General features: G+C 51.1%; 1 protein-coding gene across 1 annotated transcript; it reads right to left on the bottom strand.

Annotated features, from left to right (window-relative positions):
• Window positions 1–18,843: 18,843 nt before the first annotated feature.
• Window positions 18,844–19,803, bottom strand: LOC138286928 (uncharacterized). Its single transcript, XM_069227309.1, has one exon. It carries the CDS (start codon window positions 19,801–19,803, stop codon window positions 18,844–18,846), a length of 960 nt encoding a protein of 319 aa, XP_069083410.1.
• Between the last annotated feature and the right edge of the window lie 271 nt (window positions 19,804–20,074).

The following is a 20,074-nucleotide window of genomic DNA, read 5'->3' as shown; positions in this document are numbered from 1 at the left end:
TGGGTCAGTTTTCTGAACTCTTTTCTACTGTGCCAGGCACCACTTCTTGGTGTGAGCACACTATAGATACTGGAGACAGCTTGCCTGTCAAAAGTGAGATCTATAGGCAGCCTGACCATGTCAGGGACTGCATAAAACAAGAAGTTCAGAAAATGCTTGAACTGGGAGTGGTTGAGCACTCTGAAGTCCATGGACCTCTCCTGTGGTACTTGTACCAAAACCTCATTCCAAAGATGGGAAAAAGGAAATGAGATTTTGTGTGGATTACAGAGGTCTCAACCAGGTAACCAAAACTGATGCTCACCCTATACTTAGGGCAGATGAGCTAATAGATACACTGGCATCTGCCAAGTATCTAAGCACCTTTGATTTGACTGCAGGGTATTGGCAGATCAAGTTATCAGAGGATGCTAAAGCAAAAACTGCATTTTCAAACATTGGAGGGCACTACCAATTCACAGTAATGCACTTTGGTTTGAAAAATGCACCTTCCACTTTTCAAAGGTTGGTGAATACAGTCCTGCAAGTGTTGGAGGCTTTTAGTGCAGCATATCTAGATGATATAGCTGTCTTTAGCTCCACCTGGGATGATCACCTGGTCCACCTGTGGAAAGTTTTGGAGGCCCTGCAAAAGGCAGGCCTCACTATCAAGGCTTCAAAGTGCCAGATAGGGCAGGGGAAAGTGGTTTATCTGGGACACCTTGTAGGTGGAGAACAGATTGCACCACTTCAGGGGAAAACCCAAACTATTATAGATTGGGTTCCCCCTACAACTCAGACCCAGGTGAGAACCTTCTTAGGCCTCACTGGGTACTACAGGAGGTTCATAAAGAACTATGCCTCCATAGCAGCCCCTCTTAATGACCTCACTTCAAAGAAAATGCCTAAAAAGGTATTATGGACAGCTAGCTGTCAGAAAGCTTTTGAGGCGCTGAAACAGGCCATGTGCTCTGCACCTGACCTAAAAAGCCCATGTTACTCCAAAAACTCATTGTCCAAACTGATGCATCTGAATTAGGGGTAGGGGCAGCCTTATCACAACTCAATTCTGAGGGCCAGGATCAACCTGTTGCTTTTATCAGCAGGAGGTTGACCCCTAGAGAAAAGCGTTGGTCTGCCATAGAGAGGGAGGCCTTTGCTGTGGTCTGGAGACTGAAGAAGTTGAGGCCATACCTGTTTGGCACTCACTTCATTGTTCAGACAGACCACAAACCTCTACTTTGGCTAAAACAAATGAAAGGTGAAAACCCTAAATTGTTGAGGCGGTCCATATCCCTACAGGGAATGGACTATACAGTGGAACATAGACCTGGGAGTACCCACTCCAATGCAGATGGACTCTCCAGATATTTCCACTTAGACAATGAAGACTCATCAGGTCATGGCTAGTCTTATTGTCCTTCGTTTGGGGGGGGGTTGTGTAGGAAAGTACCATCTTGCCTGGCATGTTACCCCCATTTTTCACTGTATATATGTTGTTTTAGTTGTATGTGTCATTGGGACCCTGCCAGCCAGGGCACCAGTGCTCATAAGTGTGCCCTGTATGTGTTCCCTGTGTGATGACTAACTGTCTCACTGAGGCTCTGCTAACCAGAACCTCAGTGGTTATGCTCTCTCTTTGCTTTCCAAATTGTCACTAACAGGATAGTGACTAATTTCACCAATTCACATTGGCATACTGGAACACACTTATAATTCCCTAGTACATGGTACTGAGGTACCCAGGGTATTGGGGTTCCAGGAGATCCCTATGGGCTGCAGCATTTCTTTTGCCACCCATAGGGAGCTCTGACAATTCTTACATAGGCCTGCCACTGCAGCCTGAGTGAAATAACGTCCACGTTATTTCACAGCCATTTACCACTGCACTTAAGTAACTTATAAGTCACCTAAATGTCTAACCTTTACCTGGTAAAGGTTGGGTGCTAAGTTACTTAGTGTGTGGGTACCCTGGCACTAGCCAAGGTGCCCCCACATTGTTCAGGGCAAATTCCCCGGACTTTGTGAGTGCGGGGACACCATTACACATGTGCACTATACATAGGTCACTACCTATGTACAGAGTCACAATGGTAACTCCGAACATGGCCATGTAACATGTCTAAGATCATGGAATTGTCACCCCAATGCCATTCTGGCATTGGGGAGACAATTCCATGATCCCCCGAGTCTCTAGCACAGACCCGGGTACTGCCAAACTGCCTTTTCCGGGGTTTCACTGCAGCTGCTGCTGCTGCCAACACCTCAGACAGGTTACTGCCCTCCTGGGGTCCAGCCAGGCTTGGCCCAGGAAGGCAGAACAAAGGACTTCCTCAGAGAGAGGGTGTTACACCCTCTCCCTTTGGAAAAAGGTGTCAGGGCTGGGGAGGAGTAGCTTCCCCCAGCCTCTGGAAATGCTTTGATGGGCACAGATGGTGACCATCTCTGCATAAGCCAGTCTACACCGGTTCAGGGATCCCCCAGCCCTGCTCTGGCGCGAAACTGGACAAAGGAAAGGGGAGTGACCACTCCCCTGACCTGCACCTCCCCTGGGAGGTGCCCAGAGCTCCTCCAGTGTGCTCCAGACCTCTGCCATCTTGGAAACAGAGGTGCTGCTGGCACACTGGACTGCTCTGAGTGGCCAGTGCCAGCAGGTGACATCAGAGACTCCTCCTGATAGGCTCTTACCTGTGTTGCTAGCCTATCCTCCTTCCTAGGTAGCCAAACCTCCTTTTCTGGCTATTTAGGGTCTCTGCTTTGTTGAATCCGGTAGATAACAAATGCAAGAGCTCATCAGAGTTCCTCTGCATCTCTCTCTTCACCTTCTGCCAAAGGATCGACCGCTGACTGCTCAGGACGCCTGCAAAACCGCAACAAAGTAGCAATGACGACTACTGCAACCTTGTATCGCTGATCCTGCCACCTTCTTGACTGTTTTCCTGGTGGTGCATGCTGTGGGGGTAGCCTGCCTCCTCTCTGCACTAGGAGCTCTGAAGAAATCTCCTGTGGGTCGACGGAATCTTCCCCCTGCAACCGCAGGCACCAAAAGACTGCATCACCGGTCCTCTGAGTCCCCTCTCAGCACGACGAGCGTGGTCCCTTGAACTGAGCAACTCTGTCCAAGTGACTCCCACAGTCCAGTGACTCTTCAGTCCAAGTTTGGTGGAGGTAAGTCCTTGCCTCCCCACGCTAGACTGCATTGCTGGGTACCACGTGATTTGCAGCTGCTCCGGCTCCTGTGCACTCTTCCAGGATTTCCTTTGTGCACAGCCAAGCCTGGGTCCCCGACACTCTAACCTGCAGTGCACAACCTCCTGAGTTGTCCTCCGGCATCGTGGGACTCCCTTTTGTGTCTTCAGGTGAGCTCTGGTTCACTCCTCTTCGTAGTGCCTGTTCCGGCACTTCTGCGGGTGCTGCCTGCTTCTGTGAGGGCTCCCTCACTTGCTGGGCGCCCCCTATGTCTCCTCATCCAAGTGGCGACATCCTGGTCCCTCCTGGGCCACAGCAGCATCTAAAAATCCTAACAGCGACCCTTGCAGCTAGCAAGGCTTGTTTGCGGTCTTTCTGTGTGGGAACACCTCTGCAAGCTTTTTCACGACGTGGGACATCCATCCTCCAAAGGGGAAGTTCGTAGTCCTCTTCGTTCTTGCAGAATCCACAGCTTCTACCATCCGGTGGCAGCTTCTTTGCACCCTCAGCTGGCATTTCCTGGGCATCTGCCCAATCTCGACTTTGTCGCGACTCTTGGACTTGGTCCCCTTGTTCCACAGGTACTCTTGTCCGGAAATCCACTTTGGTTGCATTGCTGGTGTTAGTCTTCCTTGCAGAATTCCCCTATCACAACTTCTGTGCTCTCTGGGGAATATAGGTGCACTTTACACCTACTTTTCAGGGTCTTGGGGTAGGCTATTTTTCTAACCCTCACTGTGTTCTTACAGTCCCAGCGACCCTCTACAAGCTCACATAGGTTTAGGGTCCATTCGTGGTTCGCATTCCACTTTTGGAGTATATGGTTTGTGTTGCCCCTATACCTATGTGCTCCTATTGCAATCTACTGTAACTTTACATTGCTTGCATTGCTTCCTTTTGCTATTACTGCATATTTTTGGTATTGTGTACATATATCTTGTGTATATTTGGCATCCTCATACTGAGGGTACTCACTGAGTTAATTTTGGCATATTGTCATAAAAATAAAGTATCTTTATTTTTAGTATATCTGTGTATTGTGTTTTCTTATGATATTGTGCATATGACACCAGTGGTATATTAGGAGCTTTGCATGTCTCCTAGTTCAGCCTAAGCTGCTCTGCTATAGCTACCTTCTATCAGCCTAAGCTGCTAGAAACACCTCTTCTGCACTAATAAGGGATAATTGGACCTGGTACAGAGTGTAAGTACCCCTTGGTACCCACTACAAGCCAGGCCAGCCTCCTACAGGCACCATGGAGCCGGAACTCCCATTACTCCCTGCGATAGTGTTCCTGCTCCTGTACGATGACCATCAACGCCGGCGCCGAAGAAAACGGTGAGTACTGCACCTACGACATAGGGGAGGCAAAAGTCAGGGACACACACGCAACACTCCCACCCTGACCCTCACCCACTACAACAGACACACCAATGCATATCCAAACATTACAGTAACTACCCCCAACCCCCCCGGAATAATGCAAAGACAAAAGGAAATGAGTGAAACCATTGTAATGTTTAAAAATACAGTAAGCTAATATATACAGATATATATATACACATTCAACAAAATATACATCACGATTAGTAGTGCAGGTAATGCACCATTCAATGTCTGTGGACCACTGGCCCCAAAATGCATGGGTGAGGCCCACACACGATACGAGAACACTGCTGGGGCATCAGATCGAAATACAACAGGCACCTCAGGGGGAAGGGTAGGGGGGCACCTCAGCCGGATGACAGCACCACGCCAGATCCACGAGGGGGCTCCATGCCCATTGATGTATCCTGGGGAGTGCAAAGTCACAGTCTCACAAGTCTCTATAGTGGGTGGTTTGCCAACTGCTTTATCCTGGGGAGTGCAAAGCCATAGTCTCACAAGTCTTTTCAGTGGGTGGTTTGCCCACTGTACCATCCTGGGGAGTGCAAAGCCACTGTCTCACAAGTCTTTTCAGTGGGTGGTTTACCCACTGTACCATCCTGGGGAGTGCAAAGCCACAGTCTCGCAAGTCTTTTCAGTGGGTGGTTTGACCACTGCTTTATCCTGGGGAGTGCAAAGCCACAGTCTCACAAGCCTTTGCAGTGGGTGGTGTGCCCACTGTACCATCCTGGGGAGTGCAAAGCCACAGTCTCACAAGTCTTTTCAGTGGGTGGTTTGCCCACTGCTTTATCCTGGGGAGTGCAAAGCCACAGTCTCACAAGTCTTTTCAGTGGGTGGTTTGCCCACTGTACCATCCTGGGGAGTGCAAAGCCACAGTCTCTCAAGTCTCTACAGTGGGTGGTTTGCCCACTGCTTTATCCTGGGGAGTGCAAAGCCACAGTCTCTCAAGTCGATAACAGGCTCCACTGGTTCTGGAGGGGGTCTGGTGCCTAGAGTGCTTTATCATGTTAAGGACAGGCGCAGTGGATGCATGTCTCCACTGGTTCTGGAGGGGGACTTGTTGCCCAGAGTGCTTCATCCTGTTAAGGACAGACGGAGTGGATGCATGTCTTCACTGGTTCTGGAGGGGGACTGGTGCCCAGAGTGCTTCATCCTGTTAAGGACAGACGGAGTGGATGCTGTTCTCCACTGTTTCTGGAGGGGGACTGGTGCCCAGAGTGCATCACTGTCCCTGTGACAGTCCCAGTTCTGTCACTGCCCCTGCCGCACATGGGCTAGCGGTGCTTGAGTTGGCGGTGCTTGCCCTGTTCAGTTGTGCTTGCCATGGCGGTCTTTGCCCTGTTCAACGGTGCTTGCCCTGTTCAGTGGTGCTTGCCATGGCGGTCTTTGCCCTGTTCAGCGGTGCTTGCCCTGTTCAGCGATGCTTGTCATGGCGGTCTTTGCCCTGTTCAGCGGTGCTTGACTTTGCAGTTTCTGACCTGTTCAGCGGTGCTTGCCATGGCGATCTATGCCCTGTTCAGCGGTGCTTGCCCTGTTAGGCGGTGCTTGCCATGGCAGTCTTTGCCCTGTTCAGCGGTGCTTGCCCTGTTCAGCAGTGCTTGACTTTGCTGTCTCTGACCTGTTCAGCGGTGCTTGCCATGGCGGTCTTTGCCCTGTTCAGCGGTGCTTGACTTTGCAGTTTCTGACCTGTTCAGCGGTGCTTGCCATGGCCGTCTATGCCCTGTTCAGCGGAGCTTGTCCTGTTCAGCGGTGCTTGCCATGGCGGTCTTTGCCCTGTTCAGCGGTGCTTGACTTTGCAGTTTCTGACCTGTTCAGCGGTGCTTGCCATGGCGGTCAATGCCCTGTTCAGCGGTGCTTGTCCTTTTCAGCGGTGGTTGCCATGGCGGTCTTTGCCCTGTTCAGCGGTACTTGACTTTGCAGTTTCTGACCTGTTCAGCGGTGCTTGCCATGGTGGTCTATGCCCTGTTCAGCGGTGCTTGCCCTGTTCAGCGGTGCTTGCCATGGCGGTCTTTGCCCTGTTCAGCGATGCTTGCTCTCTTCAGCGGTGCTTGACTTTGCAGTTTCTCACCTGCTCAGCGGTGCTTGCCCTGTTCAGCGGTGCTTGACTTTGCTGTCTCTGACCTGTGCAGCGGTGTTTGCCATGGCGGTCCCTCATTGCCCAGCGGGGCTGTGGCTGCCGGGGCCCTCCTGGGCACTGACTCTGGCGGTAGTCTCCGGACCAGTGACGATTGGACTGCCCTCCTGGGCACTGACTCTGGCGGTGGTCTCCTGACCAGTGACGATGGGACTGCCCTTCTGGGTACTGACTCTGGCGGTGGTCTCCGGACCAGTGACGATGGGACTGCCCTCCTGGGCACTGACTCTGGCGGTGGTCTCCTGACCAGTGACGATGGGACTCTCCTCCTGGGCACTGACTCTGGAGGTGGTCTCCGGACCAGTGACGATGGGACTGCCCTCCTGGGCACTGACTCTGGCGGTGGCGTCCTGACCAGTGACGATCGGGAGGCCTCCTGGGCAGCGGGGATGATGGCGGCCTTCTCCGCCGTGCTGCTCTTCCCAGACTTTGGCGCTTTCTTCTGCCCCTTCCCCAACTTGGGAGGAGTCACAGCTGACTCAACACTCCCCCGGGACACTTGTGAGCGGCTTTGCCGGCTGGAGTCTTTCCCCTATCCCATCGGGCACTGTCCAACTTCTGGTGCTTCACAGGGGGGGGACTGGCTGTGCTTTGGCTTTGTGTCACACTGGCTGCCCTGGTGCCCGGTGCACTCCACATACCTCTAACAGGCACCACTGGTACCGGAGATTTTTTGGCTGAGGTGCTGGTACGGGACCTATGAATTGGAGGGGGGGGTGGTGGGAAAGAGGTCAACGTTGCTCAGGAAAAGTTTCTGACGAACACTGGGACGGGTAGCTGGAGGGGGTCTGGGAGTGGAGGAAGAGGAGGTGGTTGTAGGAGGTGTAACTTTGGATGATTTGGGTACAGGTGCATGTTCTAGGGGCTGTTGTGAGGTGGATGGATGTTGGGTGTGTGTGTGCCAGCGTTTGTGTACTTTGGGAGGGGGCGTCACAGACACACTGGGAGAGGACACAGGTGACGTGTAAATGGTAGTGGGGATGGTGAGTGCAGGTGAGCGGGTTGTGGTGGTGGGTGTGCTGGTGTGAGTCCTAGTGGCTGTAGTGGTAGTGCATGCAGTGGAGAGTGTAGACGACACTGGGAGGGAGGAGGGAGACAACGAGGAGGGGGACACAGTGGAGGTAGTGGATGTTGCTGTGTCTGTATGTGGGTGATGCTTGTGTGAGTGCCTGTGGGATGTGTGGTGCCTATGTTTGCCTGAGCTTCCCTTGTGTGTTGACGTGTGTGCAGGCTGGTCTGATGGTGTGCTTGGGATAGGTAGAGGTACAGGGGATTGGGTCTCGGTGGAGGAAGTTGGAGGTGGGAGGCTAGACACAGGGACAATGGCTGCCATCAGTGCTGAGGCCAGAGATTGCAGGGTTCGATGATGGGCAGCCTGACCAGAATGAATGCCCTCCAGGAATGCATTAGTGTTGTGCAACTCCCTTTCTGCACCCTGGATGGCATTCACAATGGTAGACTGCCCAACAGTGAGTGACCTGAGGAGGTGCAAGCGCCATCAGTGCTCCATATCCTTGCAAGTGGGTCATTTCAAACAACAGTGGCCATGGCATCAGGGATGTCCCAGCCTATGTTATCCAACGTGTTGTCCAGAGTGTTGTCTGCCCTGCTTAAACACATGAGGAGCTACATCGTTTTCCCTCAGGTGGAGGATTTGGCTACTGTTAAAGGTGACTTCTATGCCCTTGGACATATCCCTAACATCATAGGTGCCATTGATGGGACCCATGTAGCTCTGGTCCCACCCCACAGGAGTGAACAGGTGTACAGGAACCGGAAGAGTTATCATTCGATGAATGTACAGATGGTATGTTTGGCAGACCAGTACATCTCCCAGGTAAATGCTATGTTCCCTGGCTCTGTGCATGACGCCTACATCCTGCGGAATAGCAGCATCCCTTATGTGACGGGTCAACTCCAGAGGCACCGGGTGTGGCTACTAGGGGACTCTGGTTACCCTAACCTGTCATGGCTATTGACCCCAGTGAGGAATCCCAGGACAAGGGCAGAGGAACACTACAATGAGGCCCATGGGTGGACTAGGAGGGTGATCGAACGCACCTTCGGCCTCCTGAAGGCCAGGTTCAGGTGCCTCCATATGATAGGTGGTTCCCTATTCTACTCACCAAGGAAATTGTGTGCCAGATCATCATCGCCTGCTGTATGCTTCAGAATCTTGCTTTGCGACACCAGGTGCCTTTTCTGCAGGAGGATGGTCCAGATGATGGTGTTGTGGCAGCTGTGGAGCCTGTGGACAGTGATGAGGAGGAAGCAGAGGAAGAAGACATTGACAACAGGGACTCAGTCATACAGCAATATTTCCAGTGACACACAGGTGAGAACACTTTCTTGACTACTACAAGTACTTTAACACTTCTACCTCTATCCTGTCTGTCAATTTCAACCAGTATTAGGTAACTGAGTTGTACATTTCCATTACGGTTTCACAGGTGTGGTTACCAACGTGTGTCATCTGCTTGCATCCTTCATGGACTTGTGATGTGTGACATAGATATGTTGACATTACTATTGAGAATGAATTTTGTCACTGTCATAGCTAATACACATTTTCTAAATCACAGACTGACTCCAGATTGTTTTGTGGTTCAAGGGTGTTTATTGAAGTGCTAATTATTGGAGGGGTGGTAAAATGGTGAGGGGTGTTGGTGGAGGAATGTCCATGGCAGAGTCCAGTCTATTACTCTCACAGGTGCACTGCCCATATGGCCATAGGAAGTGGAGCTGGGGCTGTTCCAATATGGACAGGGTTACAAAGTGGGACAGTGGGATGACAATCAGGGTGGTCTCATTTCTTGGCAGGGGTCTTGCTATCGTGCTCTGTCCTGTTCCTGGATCTCAGGGACCGCTTGCGGGGTGGTGCTCCGTCTACAGGGGGTGGGGTGCTGGTGTGGTGGTCCTGTGGCGGGACGTCCTGTCCACTAGCGCCGGCGGAGGTGGTGGGCAGTTCATCATCCATGCTAGTGTCAGGGGCCCCTTGGAGTGCCACGGTGTCCCTCATGGTGTTCTGTATGTCCTTCAGCAGCCCTACGATGGTGCGCAGGGCGGAGCTGATGGTTCTGAGTTCCTCCCTGAAGCCCAAATACTGTACCTCCTGCAGGCGCTGGGTCTCCTGAAACTTGGCCAGGACCGTAGCCATCGTCTCCTGGGAGTGGTGGTATGCTCCCATGATGGAGGAGAGGGCCTCGTGGAGAGTGGGTTCCCTTGGCCTGTGCACCACCTGTCGCACGGCAGCCCTCCCAGTTCCCCTGTGTTCCTGTGCCTCTGTCCTCTGGACCTTGTGCCCACTACCACTGACCCCAGGTCCCTGTTGTTGTTGGGGTTGTGGGTTATCCTGGGTTCCCTGTAGTGGTGGACACACAGCTGATTGACGTGTCCTGGGTACGGAGGTATGGGCCTGCTGGGTGGGTGCTGTGCTGGTGTTTCCAGAGGGTGGAAGGTCTGTTTTGGGCTGTGCCTGTGTGAGAGGAACCGACTGTCCCGAGGCCCACGATGGTCCGGGCTGGTCATCTGGATCCAGTTGGCCAGAGCTGCTGTCATCACTGTGGGCCTCTTCTGTGGGTGGGGTAGAGATGTATGGACCCTCATGTCTGGTGACGTTAGGTAGTGGTCCTGCAGGGGTGTAAAAGTATGATTATTGCATGTGTGTGTGTCATGGTGTGCAATGGGTGGGTGAGTGTGTACCCCAGTGCTAGCATTCCACCAGAGGGTGGAAGGTCTGTTTTGGGCTGTGCCTGTGTGAGAGGAACCGACTGTCCCGAGGCCCACGATGGTCCGGGCTGGTCATCTGGATCCAGTTGGCCAGAGCTGCTGTCATCACTGTGGGCCTCTTCTGTGGGTGGGGTAGAGATGTATGGACCCTCATGTCTGGTGACGTTAGGTAGTGGTCCTGCAGGGGTGTAAAAGTATGATTATTGCATGTGTGTGTGTCATGGTGTGCAATGGGTGGGTGAGTGTGTACCCCAGTGCTAGCATTCCTGTGTGGGGGCTTGTGTGATGATGGTTGGGGGGGATGTTATGGGTATGTGCCATGGGCATGCTTTAGTGAGGGGTGTCCATGCTTTGTTGTGTCATGCAGGGCTTGGTGTTGGGATGGGAGGTTTGTGTTATTAGTACATTAGTGAGGAGTTGGAGTGATAGGGGAGGGGGTGAGGGTGGGGGTGTGTGATAGCATGCAGGTAGGGTGGGAGATATGATAGTTAAGATTTGACTTTCCAGTGTCCATTCCTCCACCGACTCCTCCGAGGCCCTCAGGATGCATAATGGTCAAGACCTGCTCCTCCCATGTTGTTAGTTGTGGGGGAGGAGGTGGGGGTCCGCCGCCAGTCCGCTGTACCGCGATGTTGTGCCTGGAGACCACGGAACGCACCTTTCCCCGTAGGTCGTTCCACCTCTTCCTGATGTCATCCCGATTTCTTGAGTGCTGTCCAACTGCGTTGACCCTGTCGACTATTCTTCGCCATAGCTCCATCTTCCTAGCTATGGAGGTGTGCTGCACCTGTGCTCCAAATAGCTGTGGCTCTACCCGTACTATTTCTTCCACCATGACCCTGAGCTCCTCCTTGGAGAACCTGGGGTGTCTTTGCCGTGCCATGGGGTGGTGTAGGTGATGTGTGGGGTGGTGTATGTGGTGATGAGTGTGGTGATGTGTAGTGGTGTGTGGTGTTTTGTGCTTGGATGTTGTGTGGGTGATGGTGTTGTGTGCCTCTGTGTGGTGGGGTTGTCTATTCTGTGCTCTCTCTCTGGCCTTCGTCAATAATTTTGGGTTGTAGGGGTTTGTGGGTGATGTGGGTGTGTGTTTTATATTGTGTTGGGTGTGTGGGAGTGGTGTTTGTATGTGTATCAGGTGTGTGTAATTCGAATTGTCCAATGTGGCGGTGTTTTGGAGATGTGTGTGTATTTTGAGCGCGGCGATGTGTACCGCCAATGGAATACCGCGGTTGAAAGACCGCCGCATGGATTTGTGGGTTGTGATAGCATGGGCGTGTTTCTGTTGGCGTGATGGTGGAGGCTTTGTTTTCGCCAGTTTATCACTGACCTTTGGTGTGGCGGACTTGTGTGGGTGTCTGAATTTCGGCAGATTCCGAGATGTGGGTCATAATAGCTGTGGCGGATTTCCGCGGCCGCGGCGGTGTATTTGCGGTCTTCTGCACGACGGTAAGCAGCTTTTACCACCAATGTTGTAATGACCCCCAATGTGCCAAAAATATCTCAGAGGATATACTCCCTTAGGAAGTAAGTAAAATACACAAAATATACACACAAACCAGAATCGGGTAAGTAAACAGTTAGAAAAGTAGTGCAAACACTGTAGAATACAATAGGATGCAATAGGCCTAGGGGCAACACAAACCATATACTAAGAAAGTGGAATGCGAACCACTTAGGGACCCCAGACCTAGTGTAGTGTGTAGAGGGTTGCTGGGAGTGTAAGAAAACACTAAGGGTGTCCAACATACCCCACCCCAAGACCCTGAAAAGTAGGAGTAAAGCTATCCTACTTCCCCAGAAACACAGTAAAGTCGTGATAGGAGATTCTGCAAAGACCACAACAGACTGGAAAGCACTGAAGACGGATTCCTGGACATGAGGACCTGCAAAGGAAAGGGACCAAGTCCAGGAGTCACGAAAGTGTCCAGCGGGGGCAGGCGCCCACTAAAACCCAGATGAAGGTGCAAAATGGCTGCCTCCAGGTGGAAGAAGCTGGAGATTCTGCAACAATGAAAAATGCCAGGAACTTCTCCTTTGCGCAGAAGATGTCCCACGGTGTGCTGGAGGATACAGAGTTGTTTCCACGCAGAAAGACCACAAACAAGCCTTGCTAGCTGCAAAGGTCTTGGTTAAAGAAAATGGGTGCTGCCCGGGCCCAGAAAGGACCAGGAGGTTGACCCTTGGAGGAGGAGACAGAGGGGGCACTCAGCAGCACAGAGAGTCCATGCAGAAGCTGGCAGCACCCACAGAAGCACTTGAACAGGCATTCAAGAAATCTGAGCACAGCAGTTGTCTCAACACTACAAAGGAGGGTCCCACGAAGTCGGTGGTCAACTCAGCAAGTTGAGCAATGCAGGACGGAGTGCTGGGGACCTGGCTATGCTGTGCATGAAGGATTCCTTGCAAAAGTGCACAGAAGACCTAGCATCTGCAGTTCACGCAGTACACAGGATTACTGTCTAGCGTGGGAGGCAAGGACTTACCTCCACCAAATTTGGACAGAAGGACCACTGGACTGTCGGAGTCACTTGGATCTAGCTCCTGTGTTCTAGGGACCATGCTCGTCGAGATGAGAGGGGACCCAGAGGACTGGTAATGCAGACGTTTGGTGCCAGCGTTAGCAGGGGGCAGATTCCGTCGACGCACGTGAGATTTCTTCTTGGCTTCCAGTGCAGGGTGAAGGCAGACAGCCCTCAGAGCATGCACCACCAGGAAACAGTCGAGAAAGCCGGCAGGATTAGGCGCTACAATGTTGCTGGTAGTTGTCTTGCTACTTTGTTGCAGTTTTGCAGGCGTCCTGGAGCAGTCAGTGGTCGATCCTTGGCAGAAGTCGAAGAGAGAGATGCAGAGGAACTCTGGTGAGCTCTTGCACTCGGTATCTGACGAGAAGCCCACAGGAGAGACCCTAAATAGCCCTCAGAGGAGGATTATCCACCTAACCAGGTAAGCACCTATCAGGAGGGGTCTCTGATGTCACCTACTGGCAATGGCCACTCAAAGGTCTCCATTGTGCCCTCACACCTCTACATTCAAGATGGAAGATGTCTGGGACACACTGGAGGAGCTCTGGGCACCACCCTTGAGGTGGTGATGGACAGGGGAGTGGTCATTCCTCTTTCCTTTGTCCAGTTTCACGACAGAGCAGAGGCTTGGGGATCCCTGAACCGGTGTAGACTGGTTTATGCAAGGAGGGCACCATCTGTGCCCTTCAAAGCATTTCCAGAGGCCAGGAGAGGCTACTCCTCTCAGGCCCTTAACACCTATTTCAAAAGGGAGAGGGTGTAACACCCTCTGTAAGAGGAAATCCTTTGTTCTGCCTTCCAGGGACTGGGCTGGTCAGACCCCAGGAGGGCACAAGCCTGTCTGTGGATTGGCAGCAGCAGTAGCTGCAGTGAAAACCCAAGAGAGCTAGTCCATGTTGGAGCCCCGGGGATGGATTGGATTGGCACCCCAATACCACATTTGGCATGGAGGGACAATTCCATAATCTTAGACAAGTTACATGGCCATATTCAGAGTTACCATTGTGAAGCTACATAGAGATATTGACCTATATGTAGTGCACACGTGTAATGGTGTCCCCGCACTCACAAAGTCCGGGGAAATTGCCCTGAACAATGTGGGGGCACCTTGGCTAGTGCCAGGCTGGCCTCACACGTAGTAACTTTGCACCTTACCTTCACTAGGTGAGGGTTTTACTTGTAGGTGACTTATAAGTTACTTAAGTGCAGTGTAAAATGGCTGTGAAAAAACGTGGACGTTATTTCACTCAGGCTGCAGTGGCAGTCCTGTGTAAGAATTGCCTGAGCAATGGGTGTCAAAAGAAATGCTGCAGCCCAAAGGGATCTCCTGGAACCCCAATACCCTGGGTACCTAGGTACCATATACTAGGGAATTATAAGGGTGTTCCAGTGTGCCAATCAGAATTGGTAAAAATGGCCACTAGCCTGCAGTGACAATTTTAAAGACAGAGAGAGCATAAGCACTGAGGTTGTGATTAGCAGAGCATCAGTGACACAGTTAGGCACCACACAGAAAACACATACAGGCCACAACTATGAGCACTGGGGTCCTGGCTAGCAGGATCCCAGTGACACAGGCAAAAACAAACTGACTCACGCAAAACTGGAGGTAACATGCCAGGCAAGATGGTATTTTCCTACAAGTGATGATTGTGACCATTAGTGTGAAAAATACAAACAGTCCTAACATCCTGAAATAGTCATAACAATAAGCCCTGCTTCCCATCCTGGTGTAAAAGAGGAGCTGCGACCCCATACCTGGAAAAGCGCGTAGGATCTACCTTTTGTTCTGCCGACTATCCTCTTGGTTAGCTGGAAGACAAAGCCAGGGTTGGTGAATCTGTCGATGGACTAGCACACAGCGTGCAATGGCTCTGTCCAGAATGCCCTGTTTTGACTCTTGGAGCAGTGATACTAGGTAAATTATCGTGCACAGCCTTGAGCAGGGCACAGAGTGAAATGCGTGCAAAGGACTGATGTAAAACACAAACCCCAATGCCTTCTCACAAAAACCGCTGAATAAGAATTAAAAAACACCAAACTAAAACTAAGCCATGCTAAAATGTAATAAAATGAGTAAACAAATAAAATGTACATGCAGGCAAAAGAGCATAGGCCGCAGGCCTAAAACTAAAATAAGGGTGCCCAAGCAAGGTGCTAAAATGAACCCACAACACTAACAGATCCACGCATCTCTATCAAACAAAATAAAGTTCTTTGTCTTTTGGAAGTGGAAGCTGTCCCCCTTGGATGGCCTTCAGTTTGTGGATTTAAGGGCACTTCCTTTTAGGCCTGGGGGATGTGATCAATGGTTTACAGCTGCAGAGTTGTCCCCCGCTGCTTCCAGATCACAAGGAGTTACAGTATAATCCTATCCCTCGGACAGTCATTTGCCTCTCACAATGACCCTTCTGTACAAGGCCTCCCAGGGATAGTAATGTTGATGTAAATTCTTCACCCCTGAGAGTTCCCAAGTCACTCCCTCTCCTCTCACTGTCATCCTATGTGTGGTGGCCACATCTCCCACCATGAAATGAACTGCCCTGCACCTTCTCCCTGCCCCGAGGGCTGAATAACTCTCAATGCCCTCCACTCTGCCCAGCCTGATGAGATGGGAATGAAAAGCTGAGAGGCAGAGACCTACTCAGTCATAGATAGTGAACATCTTGGAACAGAAGTCTGGTTTCCTCTTCAATGGACATTCGTTTGTACAGGAGCAGATTGTTCTAAATGATTTGCACCATAGCAAGGATGTTAAAATCACTAGGGTTAAAACTAAGTATTGTTGATAAAGCCAAATTCCTACGAATTATTCTAGAAAACCGCTTCTCCCTACAAGGCTGCAATAATAACATTGTGAACGATGTGCTCACAATTTACACCACTGGTGTCAGATGTTGGTACAGAAGGTGAGGGAGAAGCACTACAGATATTTGTAAAGACACATATTTACAACTGTGTGGAGTCACACCCATCCACTACTCCTTGTGCAACTATAACTTACACACCCACTGTTCCTCATGCAGATATTATTCCCCACCACAACTCTTACACACCCACTGCTCCTCATGCAGATATTATTCCCCACCACAACTCTTACACACCCACTGCTCCTCATGCAGATACTATTCCCCACCACAACTCTTACACACCCACTGCTCCTCATGCAGATACTATTCCCCACCACAACTCTTACACACCCACTGCTCCTCATGCAGATACTATTCCCCACCACAACTCTTACACACCCACTGCTCCTCATGCAGATACTATTCCCCACCACAACTCTTACACACCCACTGCTCCTCATGCAGATACTATTCCCCACCACAACTCTCACACACCCACTGCTCCTCATGCAGATACTATTCCCCACTACAACTCTTACACACCCACTGCTCCTCATGCAGATACTATTCCCCACCACAACTCTTACACACCCACTGTTCCTCATGCAGATATTATTCCCCACCACAACTCTTACACACCCACTGCTCCTCATGCAGATACTATTCCCCACCACAACTCTTACACACCCACTGCTCCTCATGCACATACTATTCCCCACCACAACTCTTACACACCCACTGCTCCTCATGCAGATATTATTCCCCACCACAACTCTTACACACCCACTGCTCCTCATACAGGTGTCACTTAGACACCCCCTGATCCTATGCAGATGTCACTTACGCACCCAGTGCTGCTTGTGCAGGTGTCACATTTGCACCCACTGCTGCTCACGCAGGTGCCTTTTACACAGGCTCTGCTTCTAGTGCAGGTGTCACTTACACACGCTGGTCCTCGAGTAATTGTCACTTACACACCCACTGCTTCTCGGTCAAATGTCACTTTTACACCCAGTGCTCCTCATGCAGGTGTCACTTAGACACCTCCTGATCCTATGCAGATGTCACTTACGCACCCAGTGCTGCTTCTTCAGGTGTCACATATGCACCCACTGCTCCTCGTATAGCTTTCACTTATACACCTACTACTCTTTGTGCAGGTGTCACTTATAGTGCTTAATTTGTAAATAAAAAGGTGCCCGTGCCCAAAGCCCTCCTCTTAAACATGCGGCTGCTACAATGAAATGTGTGAGTACGGAATACTGAGGCGGCGTGATCCTGAAGCCATCTCGGGCCTCTCACTGCCCCTTCAGCTCACTCTTGCAGCTTTCTCCTTTCTCCCTTTGTGAAGCTTTTTTGTTTTTCCCTTCCTCCATCTTTCCTATATGTGTCTTTTGCTCGCAGCAAATGATTGAGGCAGAGGAATAAGCCCCGGCCCTCAAAAATAAGTGCCGGTGCTCAGCACCGGAAAGAACAAGCACAAATTAAGCACTGGTCATATATGCACCCACTGCTCCTCGTATAGGTGTCACTTACACACCTCCTGCTCTTTGTGCAGGTGTCACTTATGCACTCACTGCTGCACATACAGGTGTCACTTACACAGCCACTGCTCCTCGACAGGTGTCTTTTACACACCCATTGCTCCTAGTGCAGGTGTCACTTACACACACTGCTCCTCGAGTAATTGTCACTTACACACCCACAGCTCCTTGTGTAAGTGTTACTTACACACCCACTGCTCCCTGTGCAGGTGTCACTCACACCCACTGCTCCTCTTGTAGGTGTCACTTACACACCCACTGCTCCTCGTGCAGGTAACACTTACATACCCACTGCTCCTCATGCAGGTAATACTTACACACTCACTGCTTTTCGGTCAAATGCCACTTTCACACCCAGTGCTCCTCATGCAGGTGTCACTTACTCACCCATTGCTACTCGTGCAGGTGTCACTCACATGGAAATAACTGCGATCAGAGTAGACTTTCCAGAAGCATAGGTGAAGCTGGGTTGGGTTTGTGAAATGCCAGTGAGGTTTATGCACTTCCATGGATTTCTGCCCTTTGTGCACGTGAAATGTTGTAGGAATCTGCCACTCAGAAGGGATTTGTGCTTTACCTTCAAAACTGTGAGAACTGTTTCTAAGGATGTGCCAGTAATTAAGCTTTGAGATTAAAAATCTAATTTAAATTAGAAAATTAATTATTCGGTTTGTTGTTCCAATGCTGCAGAACCTGCTTATAACTTCTGAAGTAGTCACAAACATTTTGAGCCAAAAGTTATGTCCTCTTTGCAGAGATTTGTGTGACCTGTTGAAACCTGGGCTCTTTTGATTGCCAAATGATAACAGCTATTGGTTAAAAAGGTGAATTTCAGGGCACATCATCACATGGGCTGAAGGGCAAATAAGCTCCTGGGGAGATGGGCTCACTTGCACCTTGTTTGGAGGGCTCATCAGCATTGCATGAGTAGGCACAACTCTACTTGAAGTGGAGGATATATTAGCGCCTGCAGTGGGGGGGACATCTGCACCCACGATGGAGTGTATGCTGACACTGCGGAAGAGGGGACAGCAACACCTGGGATAGAGGGCACATCAGCATCTTAGGTGGAAAGTACATCAGCCCCTTAGGTGGAGGTACATCAGCCCCTTAGGTGGAGGGTACATCAGCACCTTAGTTGGAGGGTACATCAGCCCCTTAAGTGGAAGGTAGATCAGCCCCTTAGGTGGAGGGTACATCAGCCCCTTAGGTGGAGGGTACATCAGCCCCTTAGGTGGCGGGAGCATCAACACTTCAGTTGGAGGGAGCATCAGCACCGTAAGTGGAGAGTACATCAGCACCTTAGGTGGAGGGTACATCAGCCCCTTAGGTGGAAGGTACATCAGCCCCCTAGGTGGCGGGAGCATCAACACTTCAGTTGGAGGGAGCATTAGCACCGAAAGTGGAGAATACATCAGCACCTTAGGTGGAGGGTACATCAGCACCTTAGGTGGAGGGCACATCAGCACTTTAGGTGGAGGGTACATCAGCCACTGAGGTGGAGGGAGCATCAGCACCTTAGGGGATGGAGGATCAGCACCTTAGGTGGAGGGCACATCACCACCTTAGGTGGAGGGTACATCAGCCCCTTAAGTGGAAGATAGATCAGCCCCTTAGGTGGAGGGTACATCAGCCCCTTAGGTGGAGGGTACATCAGCCCCTTAGGTGGAGGGAGCATCAACACTTCAGTTGGAGGGAGCATCAGCACCGTAAGTGGAGAGTACATCAGCACCTTAGGTGGAGGGTACATCAGCCCCCTAGGTGGCGGGAGCATCAACACTTCAGTTGGAGGGAGCATTAGCACCGCAAGTGGAGAATACATCAGCACCTTAGGTGGAGGGTACATCAGCACCTTAGGTGGAGGGCACATCAGCACTTTAGGTGGATGGTACATCAGCCACTGAGGTGGAGGGAACATCAGCCCCTTAGGTGGAGGATACATCAGCACCTTAGGTGGAGGGAGCATCAACACCTTAGTTGGAGGGTACATCAGCCCCTTAAGTGGAAGGTTCATCAGCCCCTTAGGTGGAGGGAGCATCAACACCTTAGTTGGAGGGTACATCACCACCTTTGGTGGAAGGTACATCAGCACCTTAGGTGGAGGGAGCATCAACACCTTAGTAGGAGGGCACATCAGCACCTTAGGTGGAAGGTACATCAGCACTTTAGGTAAAGGGTACATCATCACCTTAGTTGGAGGGAGCATCAACACCTTAGTTGGAGGGTACATCATCACCTTAGGTGGAGGGCACATCAGCACTTCAGGTGGAGGATACATCAGCCACTGAGGTGGAGGGGACATCAGCCCCTTAGGTGGAGGGTACATCAGCACCTTAGGTGGAGAGAGCATCAACACCTTGGTTGGAGGGTACATCAGCCTCTTAGGTGGAGGGTACATCAGCACCTTAGGTGGAGGGTACCTCATCACCTTCGGTGGAAGGTACATCAGCACTTTAGGTAAAGGGTACATCATCACCTTAGTTGGAGGGAGCATTAGCCATTGGGATGGAGTGCACATCTGCACCTTGGGTGGTGTAGGAGGCTGGCCTGGTTTGTAGTGGGTACCATAGGAACATACACCTTATACCAGGTCCAGTTATCCCTTATTAGTGAAATGTAGTCAGTGTCTAGCAGCTAGGCTGTCTGGAGGTAGCTGTAGCAGAGCAGCTTAGGCTGAACTAGGAGACGTGCAAAGCTCATGCAATATCACTGTAGTCACACAATAAGTACACACATGAAGG

Source organism: Pleurodeles waltl, chromosome 4_1 (genome assembly GCF_031143425.1).
Source record: "Pleurodeles waltl isolate 20211129_DDA chromosome 4_1, aPleWal1.hap1.20221129, whole genome shotgun sequence".
Classification (NCBI taxonomy): domain Eukaryota; kingdom Metazoa; phylum Chordata; class Amphibia; order Caudata; family Salamandridae; genus Pleurodeles; species Pleurodeles waltl.
Note: the sequence above shows the minus strand (reverse complement) of the source record. Positions and strands in the feature narration are given on the sequence as shown.